We start from the raw sequence: 23,709 nt of genomic DNA on the forward strand, positions 1-23,709 counted from the left end.
AATAGGAAAATGATTCAGATTATTTGTGAAAGCAGAAATTGTAAAATGATCTTGTAACCTTTATGTATAATGTGGGACAAATTCACTTTACCTGTTCCAGTGTTGACTGTGAGAAACTATATTCTACGATGTTATAACTGTGTTTAGCTGCAAACAAAGATATATTTGTTATTGGACACACAAGGAACTGCAGATGCTGGTTTATAATAAAAGACACAAAGTGTTGGACTAACTCAGTGGGTCAGGTAGCATCTTTGGACAACATGGAGGGACCCAAACCTTCTCCAGAGCTACTGCCTGACCCGCTGAGTTACTCCCGCACTTTTACATATTTTTAAATTGTTGGACATGCACATTCAATGAGAGAGTGTTCAATTTTTCATACTTTGTTTATGAATTAATCACTAAAGATAAGTTTAAGTGGACCTCAGTGAAATTCTAGCTGCAGTCATGTCGAAGTATAGTATTTCAAATCAACAAAGGAGAAAAGCTGCAATCTCTCTGTGAACAGTTTTTGTTTTAATAACATCTGAAATGCTTGCATCTATGCTCGAGTACATGCCAAATTTATAATAAAGATCCCAGTTTTTTGTCATATTTTCATTAAACAACTCAAAACAATCCTTTCAGCTTTACATTCTTTTTTGCTTTACATGCAAAACAGACAATCAGCTGTAGAATAATATTAGCACTCACATTTACCATTTCAAAATTATATAACAGTCACCTAGTGCATTTACTATGAATAAGTTATATTAAAAAGGGCATTTAATCATAGCTAGCAAAAGGCAGTGCATCTTAAGTTACCAGAAACAGGGCAATTTGATATGTTGTCATCTGACAGATTATTTCAAACAAAATAATGCAAAATACATGCAAGGCCAAATTTATAAATAATTTAATTTGAAAAAAATGACAAGTACATTTCAGGCAAATAAGCAAAGTGCCTGACCTTCAACAAACAAAATGATTAAAGACTGAGAGTTGCATGGCCTGACCAGTGCTTGCTGAGACTGAGAAAAACATCTCTCTCAATCTCCAAACGCAACCCCAACTCGATGGCAATTGGACAAGGAAATGTTTATAAATTGTTTTGCGGAAGATGTGCGTTAGAATGGTAGAATGAGTAAAGATATCAATATTTTTCTCAGCTAAAACTGTAGGAAGGCATTTATCCATTTAGATCAATTGAAAGATCCGATTTTAAGAAGATTAAGAACATAGAACAGTTCAGCACAGGAACAGGCCCTTTGGCCCACAGTATCCGTGCCTAACACTATGCCAAGTTAAACTGGTCTCCTCTGATCCTATCCCTGGTAAAGATAGTGTTAAAGTGGATGTTGAAGGAAATACCTGAAGAGATTGGTCAACTTTGTGTCTTACAACACAGAGGTGCAAGAAATTCAAGTTTATAAAGTAATCCAAATGAAAAATGGCTCCCATGAAAGGCGATGTTACACATTTGTGTAAAGTACCTGAAGGGCATTTAGTGTAAAAACCAATGCATAATTAATGAGATAGAGCAATTAGTAACAGTTACACAGAAAGTAAGACAGACACTAAACATAATTATCACATTTTTTGGGGATACGTTATCCAGACACAACATTCAAAGATACTATAAACTATTAACAGTGAGAAACTTCAAATGAGTTTTAGAGCTATCAGAAGTTAATTGTAATAATTTCTGAAGTGCTACTATAATAGGAATTGGAATGTGAATCTGCGAAGGAAGATTGATACATGGTCATTTAAAACATTTTAATTTATGGTATTTATTAACCACACTAAAAACAGACACAAAGCAAAATATCCAAGATTGTTGTTAACTCTATAAAAATCCTTGTAATTTTAATGGCCCTTTTCTGTTTTTCTAACAACATGTAAAATTTCATGACAAAGTTTCAACTTCATTAGAAAATACTATTAAATTGATGTGGTTGCCTGGAGACCTCAAATATATCAGGATTTGCTCTTTGCTTTCTGTCTTTCTCTATCCCACTACACTGCACCTCACCAGTAAATACCCAGGATCTGAAACAACTTAAGAATCATCACAAGGGGAAAACATCATATGTTTCATATGGAATCATCTGAAATATATTTCATATGTGAATCCACATTTGCCTTTTGAAAACTTTCCCATAAATTGTTCCAGCAAAAATCCATCGCCAAATCAACCCTCCACCTCAAAAAGGAAACAAAAAACAAGTCTTAACCCAACTCTTACTCATTCTAATAAAGAATCAGATCCAAGAATCCTCCTTCAAGTCATCAACTGAGAGAAACTACTCTCCTTGCAAAATAACATCTAGTTGGATCTCAATCCTCTCAGCCAAAGCAAAAGTCCCTTTTAGGCTAATTCACAAACCAAATTGGCAACTGCAACAAAATTTAACCAAACACCCCAGAAGAATGAGGACAATTCCTCCTTTACATTTCCATTCTTTTCTAACAACCCCCCCAGGCGATTTTGACAAAGTAACTGAGCACACCTAGAATTTGAAGATATACCGGCCATCTTTATTCAATGGATCCATTTCTTGCACTCATTTCAAAGTTATTGCTAACATGTCATCACTAAAGGCAAATAAATGGGTTTTACCTTCTTCAAGTTGAGAAAATGCTTTTGACAGAGAGCTTACATCGCCTTTGGGAATTTTGTACGCCATCATTGCAACAAAACTGAAATGCAAGTATTTAGAAGAGAAAATGTGAATTCTACAGAAGTGTTCTGGACAGATGGATATTTAACAGTAAGTGAATGATTACAATTTTCATCCTAGCCAAACTATGTTGAATATATTTAACATTTTGGAAGAGTTATCATTGTGTGCAAGTGTATTTGCAATTTAACATTCTCACACTATGGTGTATATTTCCTTCCTCTCTGTGACTATTCATTGTCTAATGCTTTCTAAAAAGGTCCAGCATTACTGAAAGGAAGGACTAATTCCAGTGCTTCAATAAACAAACTGCTGGAAGAACTTGGCAGGTAGAGCAGCATCTGTGGAGGCAAAGGGATGGATGATGTTGAGTCTCTGCATCAGGACTGAGAGAGCAGAGGGAAGATAGTCTCTAGACCACAGCTAGGTAGTTGGAGCATTCCAAAACCAGTTCAATGTCACAAATTGCATTGGGATACTACGTAGATATAAACACTGTATTGCTTACAAATGGCAAACAGCATAATGTAATATACAACAGCCAAATAAATTGGGATACAAGGTAACTAAAAGCTTAATTTGGGTCATCACAATAAACATGAAAACATATTTGAGAATCACATCCAAATATAAAAACTTTTTTGTTTTCCACATCAAATGATGATCAGAGGTTAAGTTAATCATTCTGACCCACTAAACAACTGGGAGGTAGATGTTCACCATTAAGTATAAACATATATCAAGTAATTTGTTCCTGGTTTTGGAATGCTGCAGAATAAACAAACCAAATTAACAACTGCAACTAAATTTAACAAAACATTTCGGTGGTATGTGGGAAAAGTAGAATATTTATATTCTCAGGCAAGTGTTGTGACGTGCACAATAGATGGTGTAAAAATAATTCTCCAAAACCAGTATCTTTAACTTTAAATAGGACCAGACATATTTTTATCTTCTGATATTATTCCTCAGTAACTTACTCCCATTAACATCAAGAAATGTCCATAAACACTAACACAGATAAACTCAGTTAATACATACATATAATTTTGGATCTTGTGACATTTTAACTCTGAATCTTAATTTTATAAGTGTATACTTTGCAAGAGTATTAAAATGTTACAAATTTCTGCCACCAGTGCGATTCAAATAGATAATGTTGCCGTGCGATGCAAACCCCTGTTCACTGGTACCAATTTAAAATTATATCCAATTTACAGCTTTCAATACATAACATTGCATTAAAATGTAATACAATAGTGCAATAAAGTTGTATCATTAAACTCAGAAAGTAGCAGGATGTAACAAAGCAAATAAGACACAATGATCATTTTACCTTTCTTGTTGAGAAGCATGGGGAAAGATCTGCATTATTTTTGCATGAATCTGAGATTTTTGTTGCGATTCGTTTGTCTCATCTTTCAGTTTCATTTCCAGTGTATATCCGCCACCATATTTGCTCTTTAAATGCTGAATGGAGCCAATACACCTGTTTGCAAACAAGATAATCCACATTTCACTTGTCCTACCAACTCTTGTATATGTTTTAACACTACTAAACACTGATTTTGACGCAATAGCAGCATCACATCTTCATTCAGTTCAGTTTTGGTACAAGTTAGAGCTAGTAGAATTAAGGCAATCTCAGCTACATAGAAACACATTATAAACCAGCACTAATCAGCAATATAACATCTCTTCAAATACTTTCACACCCCATAGCATCCACCAACTGACACCACAAATTCAGGTTCAGCAGTAATCTTTTTTTTACAGTTAGTTATGTACACATACAATTACCAGTATTCAATGTTGCTATCTATGTTTTAGCAATTTATAAATTTCAAGTAAATAAAGGTACATAAATGTTAACCGACAAATTATAGTGCTTGCAAGAACATGACCAACTATAAGCGCTTTATCAATTTAAGGTGAGATTTATGACAACTACCAGAATCAGAAATTATTAAAAGATGGACAATAATAATAGTCTAATATTGTGGCGGCGCCCGGGGGCTAGGCCACTCCCTTGGTCATTCCACTCGGCATTCAGTGGACGGGAGGGATTAGGTCACTTCCTGGGTCAGTTCCCTTGGGTCAGGTGGTCTGGGACTATAAAAGGTTTTGGGTGTGTCGACTCACGAGTTCTTGAGTGCGGTGTTTGTGTGCCTTAGGAAATAAAGTTATCTACTACTCACCTGGCGTCTGGCCTGATTTCCGCGGTGACCGCACCCACTACACTGGTGACCCCGATTTTCCTTCGCAAGTCGCGATGGACCCGAACGTGCTACTACCCGACTCTTCCAGTCAGCCCCCTCTGGACCCTGCCGCCTGCGCCGCTCTCCACGCCGTGTCGGTGTGGCTGCCTCCATTGTGGACCGAGGACCCCGACTTCTGGTTTGACCAGGCCCAGGCACAGTTCGCCCTGCGGGGCATAACTGCCGACGCTACTAAGTACTTTCATGTGGTCAGCGCCCTCGACCCGGCCACCGCGCGCCTGGTCCGACCCTTCCTCCGCGACCCCCCGGCGACCGATAAGTACGTGGCCCTTAAGGCCTTCCTCCATCAGCAGTTCGGCCTCTGCGAGGCCGAGCGGGCAACCCGGATCCTCCGAATGCCGGGCCTGGGTGACCGCCGCCCGTCGGTACTACTGGCCGACATGCTGGCACTGCTGGGTGACTACGAGCCCGGTTTCCTCTTCAAACATGTTTACCTGATGCTGCTGCCGTCCGATCTCCGCCAGCAGCTCCTCCACGACCCGTTCACCAACATGCAGGCATTGGGCAGGCGCGCCGATGAGCTCTTGATGGCCCGTCACCTGGCCCTCGACGCGTTGGAAGCCAATCCGACGGCCGACGACTACCCGCAGGTAGGAGCCTCGATCGCCCGCATCACTACCGCTCCCCGACAGCCTTCCCGACGGTATCCGGCTTCAGCAGCTCACCCAGCCGGCGGCACGTCTTTTTCGCACGGCCCGCCTGCAGTTCCCCCACCCGCCACCGGAGGTCGCTGGTGGTCGGACCCAGGGGCCGCGCGCAGCCTGCCGGCAGTTCCTCCATACGCCACCGGAGGTCGCTGGTGGTCGGATCGGCCCGCACAGCCGCCCGTTTTCACGGAAGCCAGCAGAGGGGGCTGGTGCTACTTCCATCGGCGGTGGGGCCCTTTGGCCCGTCAATGCCAGCAGCCCTGTTCGTTCCCGGGAAACGCAGAGGCCGGCCGTCAGTGATTGCTTCGGCGGCTGGCCAGATTCATCGTGTGTTTGCGTGGGACCGCTGCTCCGGGGCTCGTTTCTTTGTGGACACCGGGGCGGAGGTGAGCGTTGTTCCCCCTTCGCGTGCTGACCTTTGCAGTGGCAACCGCGGTCCCCTCCTCGCCGCAGCCAACGGGACTTTGATCCGATTGTATGGGGTGCGCACGATCTCCCTCAACTTCGGGGCCAGCAGCTTCTCGTGGCCATTCGTGATCGCGGATGTGTCCCAGCCGCTGCTGGGCGCGGATTTCCTACGGGCACATTCCCTGCTCGTGGACATTAAGCGGCAGCGTTTAGTGCACTCTGTCACTCTGCATCCCATTTTCCTCCGCTTGGGTGACCCGGTCGTGCGTCCTGATGGGCCCCTGTCGTCCGTGGACGCCGCGTTCTCACGAATTCTGGCCGAATTCCCCGATATTCTGGACCCCCGGTTCCACTCCGCACCATATAACCACTGCTGGCCCGCCCTTGTACGCCCGGGCGCGGCGTCTTCCACCGGACAAGCTCCGTCTCGCTCGGGAGGAGTTCCGCCTTATGGAGTCACTGGGGGTCGTGCGCCGCTCAGACAGCCCGTGGGCGTCCCCGCTCCATATGGTCCCCAAGGCAGACGGTGGTTGGCGTCCTTGTGGGGATTACCGCCGGCTTAACGATGCCACAATCGCTGACAGGTATCCGGTCCCTCACATTCAGGATTTTAATGCACACCTGGCTGGCGCCACGGTATTTTCCAAGGTCGACCTGGTGCGTGGCTATAACCAGATTCCAGTCCACCCCGACGACGTCCCCAAGACGGCAATCGTGACGCCATTTGGCCTTTTCGAATTCCTCCGCATGCCGTTTGGACTCAAGAACGCTGCGCAAGCCTTTCAGCGGCTTATGGACTGTGTGTGCCGTGGCCTGGAATTCGTGTTCGTGTACCTTGATGACATTTTGGTGGCGAGCCGCTCGAGACTGGAGCATTTTGCCCATCTCCGCCAGCTATGCCACCGCCTTAGCGATCATGGGCTTGCCATCAACATCACCAAATGCCGTTTCGGGGTGTCATCCAACGAGTTCCTGGGCTACCACGTGACCCCGCACGAGGCGCTGCCGCTCCTGAACAAGGTAGACGCGGTGCGCCAGTTTCCACGCCCGACCACCGTGCGGGGCCTCCAGGAGTTCGTGGGGATGGTGGCCTTTTACCACCGATTTGTGCCGTCTGCAGCCCAGATCATGCGCCCGCTGTTCCACCTCATGGCGGGCAAGCGCAGGGAGGACGAATAGACCGACGATGCGGTGGCGGCGTTCCAACACGCCAAGGAAGCCTTGGCTGCGGCCACGATGCTCGTGCATCCACGGGCTGATGCACCAACCAGCCTGACGGTCGACGCTTCGGAAGTAGCGGTTGGGGCGGTGCTCGAACAGCACACGGATGGGTGTTGGAAGCCTCTCGCTTTTTTCAGTAGGCACCTCAGCGGCGCACAACGGAACTACAGTGCTTTTGACCGCGAGCTCCTTGCCCTTTACCTTGCGGTCCGCCACTTCCGCTATTTTCTCGAGGGGCGGACTTTCACCGCGTACACGGACCACAAGCCCCTCACCTTTGCGTTCGCCAAGGTGTCCGACCCGTGGTCAGCTCGCCAGCAGCGGCAGCTGGCTTACGTCTCGGAATACACTACCTCCATCCGTTTCATCGGGGGTAAAGACAACCGGGTGGCCGACGCCTTGTCTCGACCCGCGGTCCACGGCGTCCGGCAAGTGGCCGATGGCATCGACTACTCAGCCCTGGCGGCGGCACAGTTGTCCGATAATGAGATGTCCGCCTACCGTACCGCCGTTTCGGGCCTGAGGTTGGAGGACGTTCCCTGTGGCACTGGGGGCGCGACGCTGCTTTGCGATGTGTCCACCGGGCAGCCACGCCCAATCGTGCCGGCTGCCTGGCGGCGCCGGGTGTTCGAGGTGCTCCATGGGCTGTCCCACCCTTCCATTCGGGCGACGACGACCCTCGTGGCTTCCCGTTTCGTTTGGCACGGGTTACGCAAGCAGGTTGGACATTGGGCGCGCACCTGCATCCCGTGCCAAACTGCAAAAGTACAGCGGCATGTGCGTGCGCCGCTCCAGGAATTCCCCGTCCCTCGCCACCGTTTTGACCACATCCATGTGGACATCGTGGGGCCGCTGCCGCCTTCTCGGGGATTCACCTACCTCCTGACAATGGTGGACCGTTTCACGCGGTGGCCGGAGGCAGTTCCACTGCCGGACACGTGTGCCTCTACTTATGCCCGTGCCTTGGCGGCAAATTGGATTGCCAGGTTTGGGGTTCCGCTCGACATTACGTCCGACAGGGGGCCGCAATTCACCTCCGAGCTGTGGTCATCCATGGCCCAACTGCTGGGGGTTAACCTGCACCGCATCACAGCGTACCATCCGCAGGTGAACGGCCAGGTGGAGCGTTTCCACCGCCAGCTCAAGGCCGCTCTGAAGGCCCGGCTCGTTGGCCTGGACTGGGTTGACGCGTTGCCGTGGGTTTTACTGGGTGTCCGCACCGCCCCCAAGGAGGACTTGGCCACCTCCTCGGCGGAATTGGTGTACGGGGCTCCGCTGACGGTGCCCGGGGAGTTCGTTCCCTCCGCCCAGGGTCAGGCAGAACAGCCCTCGGCCGCCCTGCAACGCCTTCGGGAGACGGTGGGCTCGCTGGCGCCAGTGCCGACGTCTCGCCACGGTTCGGTGCGGTCACATGTCCCTTCCGCCCTGCAGGACTGTCCTTTTGTTTTCCTGCGTCGGGATGCCCACCGGACACCCCTTCAGCGGCCTTATGAGGGACCGTTCAAAGTGCTTGAGCGGGGCTCTGCCACCTTCGTGTTGGACTTGGGGGGTCGTCCTGAGACGGTCTCTCTTTCGCGGCTGAAGCCAGCGCACGTGGACGTTAGCCAGCCGGTTCTACTGGCGCACTCGCCCTCGGGGTCGTCCCGCGTCCCGGCCCTCACCACCGGAGTTCCCGCGGGTGCCTTCCCCTGGCGGGGTGGTTCCGGTTCCTGCGCCCGCCGTGGCGCGCACGGGGGCTGGCCGTTTCGTCCGTCCTCCGTCCGTTTCGTGCCTTCGTTTCTTGGGGGGGGGGGTCCTGTGGGGGCGCCCGGGGGCTAGGCCACTCCCTTGGTCATTCCACTCGGCATTCAGTGGACGGGAGGGATTAGGTCACTTCCTGGGTCAGTTCCCTTGGGTCAGGTGGTCTGGGACTATAAAAGGTTTTGGGTGTGTTGACTCACGAGTTCTTGAGTGCGGTGTTTGTGTGCCTTAGGAAATAAAGTTATCTACTACTCACCTGGCGTCTGGCCTGATTTCCGCGGTGATCGCACCCACTACAATATCAAGCATCTTTTGTCAAGCTACTTGAAAGAGAACAGCTCTCTACATTGTCCAAGCACGCAATGAACACCAACATCAATACTCATTTGCCACCTTTCCGGTGCAATTTTGTAATCAGATTGGCACCAAAACCAAATTAAAATAAAAACTGCACGACTGATGCCATTAAACACCTGCAGATTCTACATACATTACTTAACGCGTGATCTATCGTCTACACTAGAAAGACTGTTTCACAAAGGAAGTACCTCAGTTGTCCCGACACCATGATCGCCACGCGATCACAGAGAGCCTCAGCTTCCTCCATGTAGTGGGTGGTGAGAATGGCGCCGCGCTGTCGGTCCTTAAACGCAGCACGAATTGCTCTCCTGAAATACATACAAAAATAGTCTCATATTTAACTTCACTTACAAATTCAGCATTCACCGGACACATTGTGCAAGTCATAAAATTGTGTTAGTTAGAAAATTAATTAATTTTTATTAAAAAATTCCATAAAAATTAATTTTCTTTAAGAATCCAACAAACCAGGAAGAAAATGGCAGTTTCATTTCCAGTGATTATCCCCTCCATATCTGCTCCTTAGGTGCTGAATAAAGCCAATGCACCCATGTACACCTAAGATAATCCATATTTCACTGTCTTACTAACGCTTTTGTTTTAAAACTGTATACGTTTTAATGCTGATTCTGAAGCAACATTATCGCATCTTCACTCTATTCAGTTTCAGTACGTAGCAACGAGTAAAATTCAGGCAATCTCAGCTACCTATAAACACATCATAAACTGGTACTAATCAGCAATATAACATGTATAAAATGTTATTTCTCACAATTCACTTATCATGTTTATCTGTGAATTTGTACTTTCTACCTATAGCTTTATAACATACATCTACACCAGTTCCTGTATTTGTATATTGTGCCTTTAGTACTATTTTGAATTTTTTGTACAAATTTACCAGAACTAAAATAAGTTAAAGTAAAGATTTAAAAAGGCAAGAATTTGAAATTGTTGCAACAGATTCCACTTTCAAATTATGGGAAATCTAGCTATATCCATAATCTCAAGGGCAGCAGTAAATTGTTTCAAGAGTATCAAATGATGTGCAATAAATATTAAAGGCAGGACGACCAGCAAAGTGCACTGGAGATGCAACAGGTATCACTCATTGTTTACGACTAGCCTGCTGGAGCGTTCTTGGGGCAAGCCCGTGGTCCCAGTGTCAGCAGATGGTTGGTGCACTGGGGAACCTGTGTCAGATGTCCATCTGGTCCTCTCATTGTCCATCTCTGAGCTGAGGAGTTAACCAACTCCATCTCAAATAAGTGCTGTCCTGGAGTGGAAGGCCTCATCTCGAGAACAGATGCAGCAGGGAGACGAGGAAGGGGACGACAGGAGAAAAGATGGGAAGAGGTGTGGGCCAAATAGCTGGATCCACCTACCATGCACCAGATCTTGCCCACCAATCCTCGTTATACTGGTTTGCTTTCTTTTCAGTCCAGAGGAGGGGTCTCAACTTAAAACATCGGCCATCCATTTCCCTCAACCGATGCTGCCTGAGCCACTGAGCTCCTCCAGCAGAGGCCCCTCACTAGCAAATGTTCCAAGTTCCTTAAAACATCTAGGGGAACTGCTGAAGAGGGAGGTGGTCCCTGCTTCAGTGGCCAGGAAATTAAGCTCTGGGTGTGGAAGAGCTGATTTGGCAGCTGGTGGAAGGCCAGCGTTTAATGTGCTGCTTTGGTCAGCTGTCCTGAGGTAAAGGCAAGGATCAGCAGTTGTTCCTGGAACAGCTGGACCAGCCCTACATAGTCGGTCTCCATTGCCAACAAAGTGCACTAGATTACTTTTAAAGTAGAATCATTTTGTTACTTACCACATGAACTGTTTAGCTTTAGGATCCATACCGGTGGATGGTTCATCCATTAACACAATCTGAGGATTGCCCAGCATACACAGTGCAAAGCACAACTTCAAAATAAGAAAAAAAACACGTTAATTTAGAGCACATTCTTATTAATGGGCAATTTAATTATCGGTGGCAATAGTCATAACGCTGAATGTGCTCCTATATCTAAGATCTCAAAGAGGTACAACAGCTAACTAAATGGGTCACAATTTCACAAACTTACACAAAGCACATATTTTAAGTGATTTAGGGAACCCCTCATTGTTTTATTGGGAATCTATGTGAGCATGGGTAATGAAATGCATTGTTTTGCATTTGACGCCCAGTCTCAGAGAATGAAAGAAAACATAGCAGATGCGAGGAAATGTAAAATAAACACGTTGAAAAAATCAAAAAGTGGATTAGAAGTCAATGCAATGTAGGAATATAGATGTAGCAGGGTTCAAATAACGAATGTCATTAACTCAAAATAGTCATCCTACTTTCCACTCACCAGACACTGCCTTACATGTAGAAAAGTGCCAAGGTTTTAAATTTACATTGTAAAAATTCAGGTGAAATCTCTCAAACTGAAAACTAATTTATTTAGTTCCCATTCAGTCAGAAACATGTTCAACAGGAACGTGCAATGTTTCTCCTTCAAACCCCTCAGATATCGTTTGTATCACTGGTGTGATTCTCACGTGGATATTCTCTCTGGCCTGGAGAGTAACCTGCAGCTCTGAGAATTCCTCTAACATCTCACAACAAACTACATTGTTAAACAGCTTTTTAATAAGTTTCTTTAAAAAAACGTTCTAAAGATGGCCAATTCCTCCATTGGTGAAGTAGGGAACCCATTGGTGTAGTATTTGTCCAGATGGCAGTGTGTTCCAGACTCAGCCACCTTGATACAGGACAAGGTCACATTCATTCAAGATAAGGCACATTCAAACCACCAGCACACACATACTTTTCTCTTTATTCCAGTGGAGACTTGCTTCGTTGGTTTCTGAAGATGCTCCTTCAGTTCAAGTGCTTTTACAATGCTGCCAGCAATTAAAAGACAAAATTATTCCTGCTTTCAAATATGTTGAATAGCAACTCAAACACAACATCCTTACCTAGGTTCTATCTTCATCACTGCTTCATTTGTAATTCACATACAACCTACTGCAGCAAACTCTAAAAAGTATATTGAAAAACAATCACCGATGATTAATTCTTGAAATGAGTCACAGGTTCACTTTGATCTTCTGATGTTTCCTTACCGTTTAATAGCACTTGCTGCATCTTTTTTAGTAAGTCCCTTGATAGCTGCATATATCTCCATATGTTCTTGCACAGTAATCTTAGACCAGAGTGGGTTTACCTGTGCACAGTAGCCAATGGTCTCTGCAGAGCTTTCTCTCTGCAAACCATCAGCTGAATAATCACCCATCAACACCTATAAAAGAACCATGTTAAAGTTATGTTCTGACATGGAACTAATGTTGCTCTGAAGTGTAACTGACCTAAAGTTCTGTTTGGAGACACAAGCAACTGCAGATGCTGGAATCTTGAGCACAACACAAATTGCTAGAGGAACTCAGCGGGTCAGGCAGCATTTGAGGAAGGAATGGATGGACGACATTTTGGGTCAGGACCATTCTTTGGACGTTTTGAGTTGGGATCCCTCCAGAGATGCCAGCTGACCCTCTGAGTTCCTCCAGCACTTTGTATTTTGCTAAAATTCTACTTGATGAGTTATACCATTAAGTCACTGATTAATACACTTTGAAAGACTTTTGATGATTTTGGTTGGTAGCGGAGAGGATGGTGGGGTGGAAGGGGATGGGAAGAGACTGGCTCGTGGTTGTGGTAATGGATAATTTGTTGTGAGATGCTCGAGACGCCAGATGATCATACATCAGAAGATATATTTGACCCAAAGATAGGCACAAAATGTACTCAGCGGGACAGGCAGCATCTTTGGAGAGAAGGAATGGGTGACGTTTCGGGTCTGAAGGATTGCTTGCGGTCACTTTACATAAATGCAGCAAGTCGCTACTGAAGTTTTAATTGGTAATCTCCTTCGTCACAAGTCTGCAGAATGAATATCCTGAATAAAGGATGTTGCTCTGGTAGGATGTACAATAATATGATTACTGGGAAAGGTACCTTACCACTAGTAAATACTGGGGAATGACGAAGGAAGAGGTGCAGCACTGTCAGTAATTCAACTGCAGCGCACAGATGCACGAATAGGGGAAGGATTAGCGAAAAGGCTCAACTTAGCCGGGGAAGAAAGACTAAAGCATTCTTCTCTCAGATATTTGTTGCAGATTGATCTCCAAGAACGAGTACAGTCCATTAGCTGTTAAACACATTCGGACATTCTTTAATGAAAAGTGTTAATAAATTGCCTTTCCTTGTCCATGGCTATGTTTAGTTTCAATGCTGACCTGTGACTGCAGCTGCCGATGAGGCAGCTTGGATGGCACACCTAGCTGGGACAAACTAAATGGTCTGAGGTAGGCAGGCCACAGTGTCAGAACAACGGAAGGTCTGTCTCGTTAGGTGCTGGTGGCAAGCAATGCCTCTCCCAGTCCAATGATTGATATTCATTGTTTCAATTAGTCATTGAGCAGTGCGGCAAAACCGGGGTTCTTTACCTTTGTGGCAATACTGATCCACTTTATTTTGGAGCGTTAAAACTACAAATGAAAAAGAAACTGCAGGGTTGTAATGTGCTCAGCATATTTTATACACGTCATGTTGTAGTCAACAACATACCTGGCCGGCGGATGGTTCCAGGTCTCCCGTTAACACGGATATAGTCGTGCTTTTCCCAGCACCATTTGGGCCCAGTAATCCCAGAACCTCACCTGGATAAAAATACATCAAGCAGAAAGTCTTTCATGCAAGGGAAACTTTTACTGCAGTACTTTATTTAACTATTGATACAAGTACTGAGTATTTTGGAAGAGATGCCAAAACACTTTTTGCAGCTGCTGTAGTGTGACAGCATGTGTGGAGTAATCCTTATGCACTTTCAAACAGTTAGAGATGGCAAAAAATAAGCAGTATTTTTCATTCTTTCATAATTAGAATCTGTGGTCACGTTATGCAAATACAGAAATGAGTAATGAGGGTTTCAGTGGGCAAAGTAACCACTCCTCTGCGACAAGGGAGAGATACAGACAAGTAACCCACAATGTGCTGGAGGAACTCAGCAGGTCAGGCAGCATCTGTGGAGGGAAATGGACAGATGACCTTTCGGGTCAGGACCCTTCTTCAGACTGAAATGGTAGGGAGGACGAAGCTGGAAAAGAGGTGGAGATGGGGTAGAGCCTGGCAAGTGATAGATGGATACAGGGGAGGGAGAGATAAAGACAAGTTATTTAATTGAATAACAAACACGTCAGGTTATATAAAAGGTTAAAAACCTGGGTGCGAGGTGTGGCGGGAAGAGGTAAGATAAATCCAATTGGTCTGTAATCTGCCAACTACATGCATTTCATTCAATTGTGTTATTATGTTTTGCTGTTTGCCATCTATATTTGACCATTTAAACCATCATGGCCAATAAAATATATTTACCTTTCCTTACACAAAAGGAAACATTTTTGATTGCCACAGTGTTTTTACTTTTCTTCTTTGAAAACCATTTGCAGGTCGGCAGCTTTCCCGAGTAAACTTTACGCATGTTATTGACCACAATCGCTGGTTTCTACATAATTAAAAAAGGAGAAAATTTCATAAATTTCTTAATTAAAATGTCCTGCTTATACTTGCAAACAGACATCCCTTGCCACCCACATTCCAAACTGTCACTGGAGTAAATCCATCAGCCACTTAAGAAAATCAGGACATAAGCATCTTCATATCAACATTTTCACATTCATTGCAACAAAAACATTTTCTCTGACATTGCCAATTGTCTCTGACATTGCCAATTGCCTCTGTCGTTGTCAACACCAATTAACATTTAGAGAATGTTGCTTGTATAAATAAACTTTGCTTTAGTGCAATAAGACAAAATTGCTAAGATAGAAGGAAAGTTTATGGCAGGATGGAAAGACTGGGTGGGAACAAGAACCAAGGGTGGTTGGTATTAAGGAGAAAATCCCTAAATTGAGCACCGGTCATCTGGAAGGTCCAGTGCCAATGGGGATTGAATGAAGACAGTAAGGAACCAAAAAGGCCTCGGACTGTTAAATTCTCAAAGGGTTGTTTGCAAAAATAAGGTGGGGCAGTCCTTGGATTGATGCAAACACCTGAATGAGAATATTACATATTAAACAGCTGTTTTTGTATGCTATTCGAAAAAGCAATAAAAATAATCTTTTTTAAAAAACCAGCTGTGGACATCCCAATAAATCAACAAGCACGATGGTCAGAATTAGTTCCACCTTGTGATGCTGAAAGCGGCTTTACGCAGGTGGGGAGATTACTCATCCAACAGATGACAATACCTATCAACATGTTGCTCTTTTGGCAATGTGATAGTTGAAAGAAAGTTAAAGGCCAATCCTGGCTTCTCCTGCCAATTATAAATAGCATTTGTCAATTTTTAATTATTCTGCACTATCTCCAATTTTACATCTGCAATAGAACAAGGCCTGACAGCTTGCCAGTGAGAGCTTTACTGACAGCTCTCATGACCATTTACAGATCCTGCATCAGACACACACTGGTCAAAAGGGAAAGTTATAAGTTTGAAACAAGCAGTTTTTGAGTGATGAATGGAGCTACGTCTGATGGGGACATTTTCTTGTGATACAGCCGACCGCACTGTCTTTGAGGAAGTAGCACTGGTTCCTGTGCTATGACTGGAGTGAAGCATGCACTCGATTAAGCCAGCAACGAGACACAGTCAAAGTATCAGCACCTCGCTTTATCTAAACCAGATGGTAATGTTACTTCAAATCCCTGATTGACACAACAAAAAATGTTTTGCCTTGAGGTATTTTATCACCACAAGTGTCAAGGCACAACTTATATTTGACATCAATGGTAGAAAAACTACTTGTAGCAAAACTTTGAATTTTATCTAAGTGCAAATGTTACTATATTTGTGTTGTTATATTCATGTAAAACTATATCATAAAGTGGTTAACAAAGGGTCATGAATACTTATTATGAATGAGATCAAAAGGTGGATTTCTGGAATAGGGTTAAAACCAGGGAAGGATGCATCACTAAAGGAGTTTAAAAAAAAGTTCTCTTGTAAAAGCAAAATTATTGTTCACAGCACAGTAAGAAAATCTGTCGCTAAATCCGAGATGAGTAAGCCATTCAGAAATTCACTGGCATTTTAATCTTGCCCATCACATATTTTAGGTATGGTCAAAATGATGCAAAATTAAATCCACAAAATAATCAATGTAAATTACTTCCAGCACAGAAAGAATTTAAAAACAAATCAATTTTGCCAGATTAAAAACTATCCTACAAACGGGCAAATTAATTATATTTCTGGACTTTACACTAACTGAAACTTTAAAGATGCTATTAAAATGAAGAATTTTTTGTAAGTAAATGAAATATCTTAAAAGGTTTTGAATATCTAATTTTAATTTATTAATGTACCGAGTAGTAGATAACAATTGAATTTGTCATTTTGTCAAAAGTCAGATTCTTTAGTTTGTGACACCAAATAATGTTTATATTTTGTGATACATATTTTCAGCTGCATTCATAAAGACTGCAACACGATACCATAAAATCATCAACCTACACATGTTTCATAAAGCAAAACTTGCTGTTTCCTGGCAGATTTGACATTCTGCAGCCTGTAAATATATTTGAGTCAAAATAAAATTCTCAAAAGTAATGTGGTTTCGGTTGCAGCATGCTTTCTGAAACACAGCTGTGACTGAAGTGGCGACTGCAAAGTGGGACTCTGTTTCTGTCTGTGCTAATCAAAGCTGGTTGCAAATAGTTGTTGTAATTCTCCAGCAAAAACATTTACAAAAAAGGATATTCTGAACAATAATATCTAATTTTCAAAATCCACAAACAAATGTGAGTTTGAGCATCTAAAACAAAACCAAGGAGACACAAGAAAGTGCAGATGATGATATTTCGAGCAAAACACAAAGTGCCGGAGAAACACAGCGGGTCAGGCAGCATCACTGGAGGGAATGGCTAGGGGATATTTCGGTTTGGGATCCTTTCTCAGAAAGACAACCATGTTACCTCACGGTGTAATGGGCATAATACCTCCTCGCAGCTCTGACAGGTTAAAGCCTCTCGAACCCTCGCCCTCTCCACTTTGACATCATCATCCTCATTCTCGGGTTCTTCTGTGTTGAGTTTGAATTTCCTTTTTGAAGGAAGAATTCTAAAATGAAAGAAACATTTTCTTCTTTAAAAAATAAGAATGATGCTAAATTAATTTTACCTTGAAAAAGGAATAGAATCCAAATTGAACTGTGATCACATGTTTTCCAGAAACCAAAATAAATATTTAAACATTTGGAGACATTAGACTACCATATTTTTAATTTTCACAAAAAATACGTTCAAGCTAAATTTTGCTTTCCACCCTCCAGAGGTCCATGAAAACGAAGGGTCCAATTGAAACCTCTGCCTCATGGCCACAGATTCCCATTCCATTGGTGTCAAACCAATTCAGATTCCCATTCCATGGATGTCACACAGATTCCCATTCCAAACAATATTCTGGTCTCACCCAAGCCCTGATTCACTTGCCATCCATATGGTTCATATCTAGATCAGGTCTTTTGTATTTCAGGAACAGATTGGTCACCAGTTTTGATTTGGCTATTTATTAAGTCCATGAAGTTGACAAACCTGCAACATTTATCTGCTCGAATTGCCTTTCCTCCATGAATCTGTTCCAGTCGCCGTAGTACAAATAGTAGAACTATACACTGAATGTATGGCTAAAACACAAAACAAAATGGTTTAATCTAAACAGTAAGTAAAACCACAATTTGTTGTATTATCTCATTGATTTTGTAACGATGCAAAAACATAAGCTTGGAGAAAATAGTACATAGCTGCACTGATTAATATTCATGTCATAGTGATATATGCATCAGGTGAGCCTTGTCAGTATGACTATTGTCTATCTTCCTGGAGCTAACATTACCTTATCACTCCCAACCAGAAACCACTGTCCAATGATCTAAGCAAGGATCAATCTCCACACAAAAGCCTTCACTTATGAATTACAGTAGGGAAGAAAGTCACAGGATTATTCAAAGGAGACCACACTTGCTCAAATTACACGGTCTCTCCCATTACTAGTGTGCTGGTAAACTATCTAAAATAACTCTCCCTTTAAATATCCATGTTTCTGAAAGCAAGAATTCCCAGCACTCTCTCTCATTTTCATTATATATTTACAGGTATATTAAGTTAGAGGTGTACAGAATCACGAGGGAAATAGAGAGAGTTGAATCACAGAGACTTTTTCTCAGGGTAGGGGAATCAAGAACTAGAGGGCATAGGCTTAAGATGAGAGGGGAACTTGAGGGGCAATGTTTTCTCAGAAAATGGTGAGTATGCAGCCTGCCAGAGGGAGTAGTTGAGACATGTACAATAACAACATTAAGAAGACACTTGGGCAGGTACATGGATAGGGAAAGGTTTAGTGCGATATGGGCCAAATGTGGAAACAGGGACGAGCTTACATGGGCGTCTTGGTCAGAAGAACTTGGGGCCGAAGAACTTGTTTTCATGCTGAATTACTCTACACTTCTACCCAACTTGTAAAAAACAAACTTGTATTTGACAATTGTATTCATATCAATGGTTAGAAAGTAATACCTACTGAGATGATAGTTATCAGGATATTATTTTCCCATTGCAGGTATGTTCCTAATGTTGGGTTGGGCTCATCCTTATGATCCAGAAATACCTGTGTATTCAAGTTGCATCAGAGAACGTTGAGGTTGGCAATTTAAAGACGTGTAGCATAACTGGAATCAATAATTCAATACATGCACCAAAACTAAATGCAAAGGTTAAAATCCAATTGTTTATTAAGTGTAGTCATCAGATACTGCACAATAAAAGAGACTAATAGAAAGACCATTCAGCAACAAGCCATTTTGGGCTTTACCAAAACACTGTTCCCAAGCTTATCTAGCGCTCATTTTCACAGCTCATCTTTATCATTTATACACAACAAAGATCTTTTCGCCCAGGTCCAAATAAAGTTTCTGTCAGCCATGTTTCAATTATTATTTCCTGCTTCTAACACTATCACTCCGGCAGCGGCAGCGACAGCGTCTTCGCCCGCCCCGAATCGTGGGGCTTGGGTCGGCCCGCAGCGGACCTTTCACCGTCTGGCGCGGCCTGAAATAGGTCGCGGGTTTTTCTCCGCCTGGCGGGGGCTTCAATGTCGGGAGCCCCGACGTGGCAACTCCAACAGCCTGACCGCGGGAGAAGACGGCAGGGGAATAGAAAAATACATTCTGGCCTTCCATCACAGTGAGGAGGGGACTGGAGGAGACTCACTGTGATGGATGTTTCTTTTGTTTGGTGTTGATTTATGATTGTATGTGTTATTGCATTTTTATTGATTATTCTTATTGGTCTTATTGTTGAACTGCGGGTAATTTTTCATTTCACTGCACGTTTATGTGTATGTGACAAATAAATTGACTATTGACTATCAAGCATGAGGGTTTAAAAAAAATGTACAATTGCAATACTGCTGTCAACGATTTAAAAACATACCTAATTTTGTAATTGAAGGCAAAATCAAATCATTAATTTGAATGCAGGTTATAAGGGCCCTTGCACTTTAGTTTTACCACTTGGTTCTCGTGATGTACATCTTAATGCACCATTTTTAAAATTTATGATGCAAGTTCTGTTTCATTCTTTAAAATGTAGATTGAGGAACACAAAAAGCAAAATGTACAAACCATTTTCCTTCATCTTGAAAAGATCCTGCTCTTTTCCTACAGGGCTATTTTGAAAGGACTTTCTTCCCAAGTACTTATCACTGTTTTAACATCATGACATCAACTTCTATAAAACTAGAACATTGTGATAATTCTCACACCACTCCTTCTATCTATGGTCAGAACCAGTTTCTCAAAAGACACATTTTCTATTTATATTTTCCCTGTCTAGGTCCAATGAGCTCAGTTTGAAGGAGGTGGCTCTAATGGTGTTTTCAATTTCCCTATGAGCAGGCCACCACGCCCGCCGCGGTCAGACCACGGAGGACTCGCCTCACAGGGCGCTGCAGCTGATGGAGAAGCCAGCGCGGAGTGAAGTGGTTGAAGCGAAGTGGTCGGGTCGGAGCCCTGAAATTGACTTGAAGCCCAGAGGTCAAGTTGAGCTGAGGATGAGGTCGGGTCAGGCCAAGGACGAGTCACTGCCCTGAGGTTGGGCTGAGGATGAGGTCGGGTCAGGCCAAGGACGAGTCACTGCCCTGAGGTTGGGCTGAGGATGAGGTCGGGTCAGGCCAAGGACGAGTCAGTGCCCCGAGGTTGGGCTGAGGATGAGGTCGGGTCAGGCCAAGGACGAGTCACTGCCCTGAGGTTGGGCTGAGGATGAGGTCGGGTCAGGCCAAGGACGAGTCACTGCCCTGAGGTTGGGCTGAGGATGAGGTCGGGTCAGGCCAAGGACGAGTCAGTGCCCCGAGGTTGGGCTGAGGATGAGGTCGGGTCGGTGCCTCGAGGTCGGATCAGAGTCTCGAATGGAGTCGAACCGAGGACGGAGCCTCAGGGTCGAGGACGAGGGGCCACGTCGCCGGGAACAAAGTGGGACCCGGCGTGGGGAAGCCACCGAGCTACGGGGGGCCTGGCGCGGGGGGAGGGGGGGAAGAAGGGATGAGTATTTTTTGTAACTGTGTCGGTGTCTTTGTGCACTTTGCATGCAAAGAATTTTACTGCTAGGTACAAGTAACAATAAAGTATCATTATCATCAGCTGGGATCAGTCACAGGTGGGGAACACCAATGCTCTCACTGAAGAAAGGAAAGCCTGCTAGACAGTGTAATTTGTAACAGTCCAGAGTGCAGCACTTGGCATTGTTTCCCTTGCACCTGCCTCGTCATTCAGAAGGCCAGTTTCTCTCCCCAAGGGTGGTTCCACTCAATGGGCTTGTGCAACACAAAACAATGAACATGATTAATCTTCCCGATGGCCAAGGTCAGAAGCGTGCCTAGATATTTTGAGTCCTTGCTGATGGTGCGATGGACAGAGGTATTGTGAGTCTTCCCTCATTGTGGGGAAGTTATGCTTTCTGCACAATGAGGGAATATCAGCAGAACCTTGGCATTGCAGGGAGAGAGCACATATTTAATAAGTAACAGTTCTATTACACATTGACATAGGTCACGTAAAATAACTCTTACTTTGGCTGTGAAGTATAAGCATCCTGTAATTACATAAGGAGGAATAAAGACGGAGAATATGCAGTGCAGTATAGTGGCAGCAGTCTCTTTCAGTATGAGCCGGACTATGAACACCAGACTGACTGAAGCTATATTGATCTACAAGAAAACACAAATGCAGAGTAACAAAACAGCATGAAAATATATTTTTGATAAGTTCGGTCACTATCCAATTAATAAAAGGTCAACATACAACTTTGAAACCCCAAAGAAAGATTAATAAACATAGTTTTATTGAAACATCGGAAATGATAAAATTGGTGTCAAATTTTGGCCTGGATTTTGTGGTTTTAATAATAGCAAAAATCTAAATCTAAATATCGAAACCGACTGTAACTTGTAAATCTCATCGTTGCTAACAGTGATTCAGACCCCTGGTTCAGGCTATATTTTGCACCCTGTTCACCTGATCAAGGAAATAAGCCAAATTCATGAACTTGACATCTTTATTATCGTGCTCCAAACAGTCCTGAAAATGTTTGCTTTATTGCGTATTCTGAGAGGGATTTTAAATTGCCTACTGTTGGCATTATTGCTTCACAAACTCTCAGACTCTGATGTGGGAAGGTGAGAGAGTCACTGGATGGATTCCTGAAGTGACGGGCTTTGTGTACGTACTGACTCAGCCTATGATTTCTTACATTTAGAGGAATGAGGTTGCTTTCTTTGAAATGTGCAGCTTTTTAAGCAACTTGTCAAGGAGGACGTAGAATTGCTGCTTCTCCTGACTAGGGTTTCTAAAACTAGGGATAACTCCTAAAGTAAGGCATTGGCGATTCAGGCAGGAGGAGAAATTTCCGTAGGGAGATTCAGAATCGTGTCTGCATTCACAGAATAGGCAGATGACTTTTCGGGTAATGTTTTAACGTATAGCCAGAAGCCTTGTACTTGACCAAAAGAGGGTTTTTCACTTAATTCCCTTCATATCCAAACATCTAATGACCTCAGCCTTGAAACGACTGAGCAAACTGAACCTAGAAGGAAGAGGTATCTAATGATTCACAGCCTTCTGGGTGAAGTGGTTTCTCATCCACACAGTCCGCAAAGCAGGTGGAGGGACGGCGGATGCTCGAACACCACGAGGCTCAACCTTCCCACCACCTCGCCTTATTTGGAGTCACATTCTCCAATCCCTCATGACTGGCCAATTTTACAACACTCAACGCAAGTTGATAATCTCCTGGACCAAGGGCCCCGAGGCAATTGTCTACCACACCTTGGTGATGCATCTCAGCAACAGAATCTTGGGACCAAATAAGAATGACAATTTGTCCAGCGTCATCTATCCATGTTCTCCAGAGACGCAGCCTGATCTACTGAGTTACTCCAGCAGTGTTCTCTACAGCATGGACCAGCTGGGTCGTAGGGCCCATTTCTATGCTCCATAGCTCTATTTCTCTACAATCAATGACCCAAACTGTAGGACATTTACTGGGGTATCCTTATTGTGGAACATAACGGCTACCATCAGTTCCCACAAACAGCTGTTGCAACATATTGCCTGGCCGGCCTTAATTATTAATAGTAGTGCCTCCACCACCAAGTTCCACATTTCTCAGTCATGTGCCATGCATTAGTAGAACCCACAGACTTGTTTACTCTGCACCCAAATATTTTAAGTCAGTAAGCTGAAGTTAACTGGAGAAACAAGAGGTGGCAGATGCTGGAATCTGGAGCAAAAGATAAACTTTTGGAAGAACTCAGCGGGTCAAGCAGCATCTGTGGAGACTAAGGAATGATCAGTGTTTCAACTCAAGACCCTGCATCAGGACTGAGAGTGTAGAGGGGAGACATTCAGTCTATGTAAGTGAGAGCAAGGGGTGAGACAGAGGCTGGAGGGTGATGGGTGGGACCAAGTTTGGTGGGGGGTGGGGAATGTCGGCTGACGGAGCCAGGTGTTGGAGGGAGATGGTTGAGGGACAGGCAGGTGGATGATAGCTGGATACACAAGAGAAAAAATAAATGTAGGCAAATGGGGGAGTGAAGGGGATCAATTTCTAGCTGATTACAATTGCCGAGCAGACTATTTGCCTCCACTCTGTACTACACGCTTGCCATGGCAAATTAAGCTACGTGCTGTGTCAAACATATATTTTCCATCTTTGAATCATGTTTAAAATAATAACTGAATATTTTGCTTCGTGTTTGGTGATTGTGGTGATTCTTTCATGTGACCTGCAGCTTGCAGACA

At 44.1% G+C, this 23,709-nt stretch overlaps 1 protein-coding gene across 1 annotated transcript in view; it reads right to left on the bottom strand.

Moving 5' to 3' along the window:
- Window positions 1-23,709, bottom strand: part of abca5 (ATP-binding cassette, sub-family A (ABC1), member 5) — a 92,482-nt gene that overhangs the window by 4,017 nt on the left and 64,756 nt on the right. Inside the window, exons 25-37 of the mRNA XM_078401116.1 lie at window positions 21,480-21,617; window positions 18,936-19,022; window positions 17,951-18,042; window positions 17,357-17,477; window positions 14,732-14,861; window positions 13,925-14,016; window positions 12,421-12,596; window positions 12,123-12,198; window positions 11,138-11,232; window positions 9,510-9,629; window positions 4,003-4,155; window positions 2,606-2,685; window positions 92-147 (exon numbers count right to left, since the gene is read on the bottom strand). Of these exons, the coding sequence (XP_078257242.1) occupies window positions 92-147; window positions 2,606-2,685; window positions 4,003-4,155; window positions 9,510-9,629; window positions 11,138-11,232; window positions 12,123-12,198; window positions 12,421-12,596; window positions 13,925-14,016; window positions 14,732-14,861; window positions 17,357-17,477; window positions 17,951-18,042; window positions 18,936-19,022; window positions 21,480-21,617 (1,416 nt within the window). The remainder of the gene's footprint in view (window positions 1-91; window positions 148-2,605; window positions 2,686-4,002; window positions 4,156-9,509; window positions 9,630-11,137; window positions 11,233-12,122; window positions 12,199-12,420; window positions 12,597-13,924; window positions 14,017-14,731; window positions 14,862-17,356; window positions 17,478-17,950; window positions 18,043-18,935; window positions 19,023-21,479; window positions 21,618-23,709) is intronic.

The sequence above is a fragment of the Rhinoraja longicauda genome, chromosome 6 (assembly GCF_053455715.1).
Source record: "Rhinoraja longicauda isolate Sanriku21f chromosome 6, sRhiLon1.1, whole genome shotgun sequence".
NCBI classification, from domain to species: domain Eukaryota; kingdom Metazoa; phylum Chordata; class Chondrichthyes; order Rajiformes; family Arhynchobatidae; genus Rhinoraja; species Rhinoraja longicauda.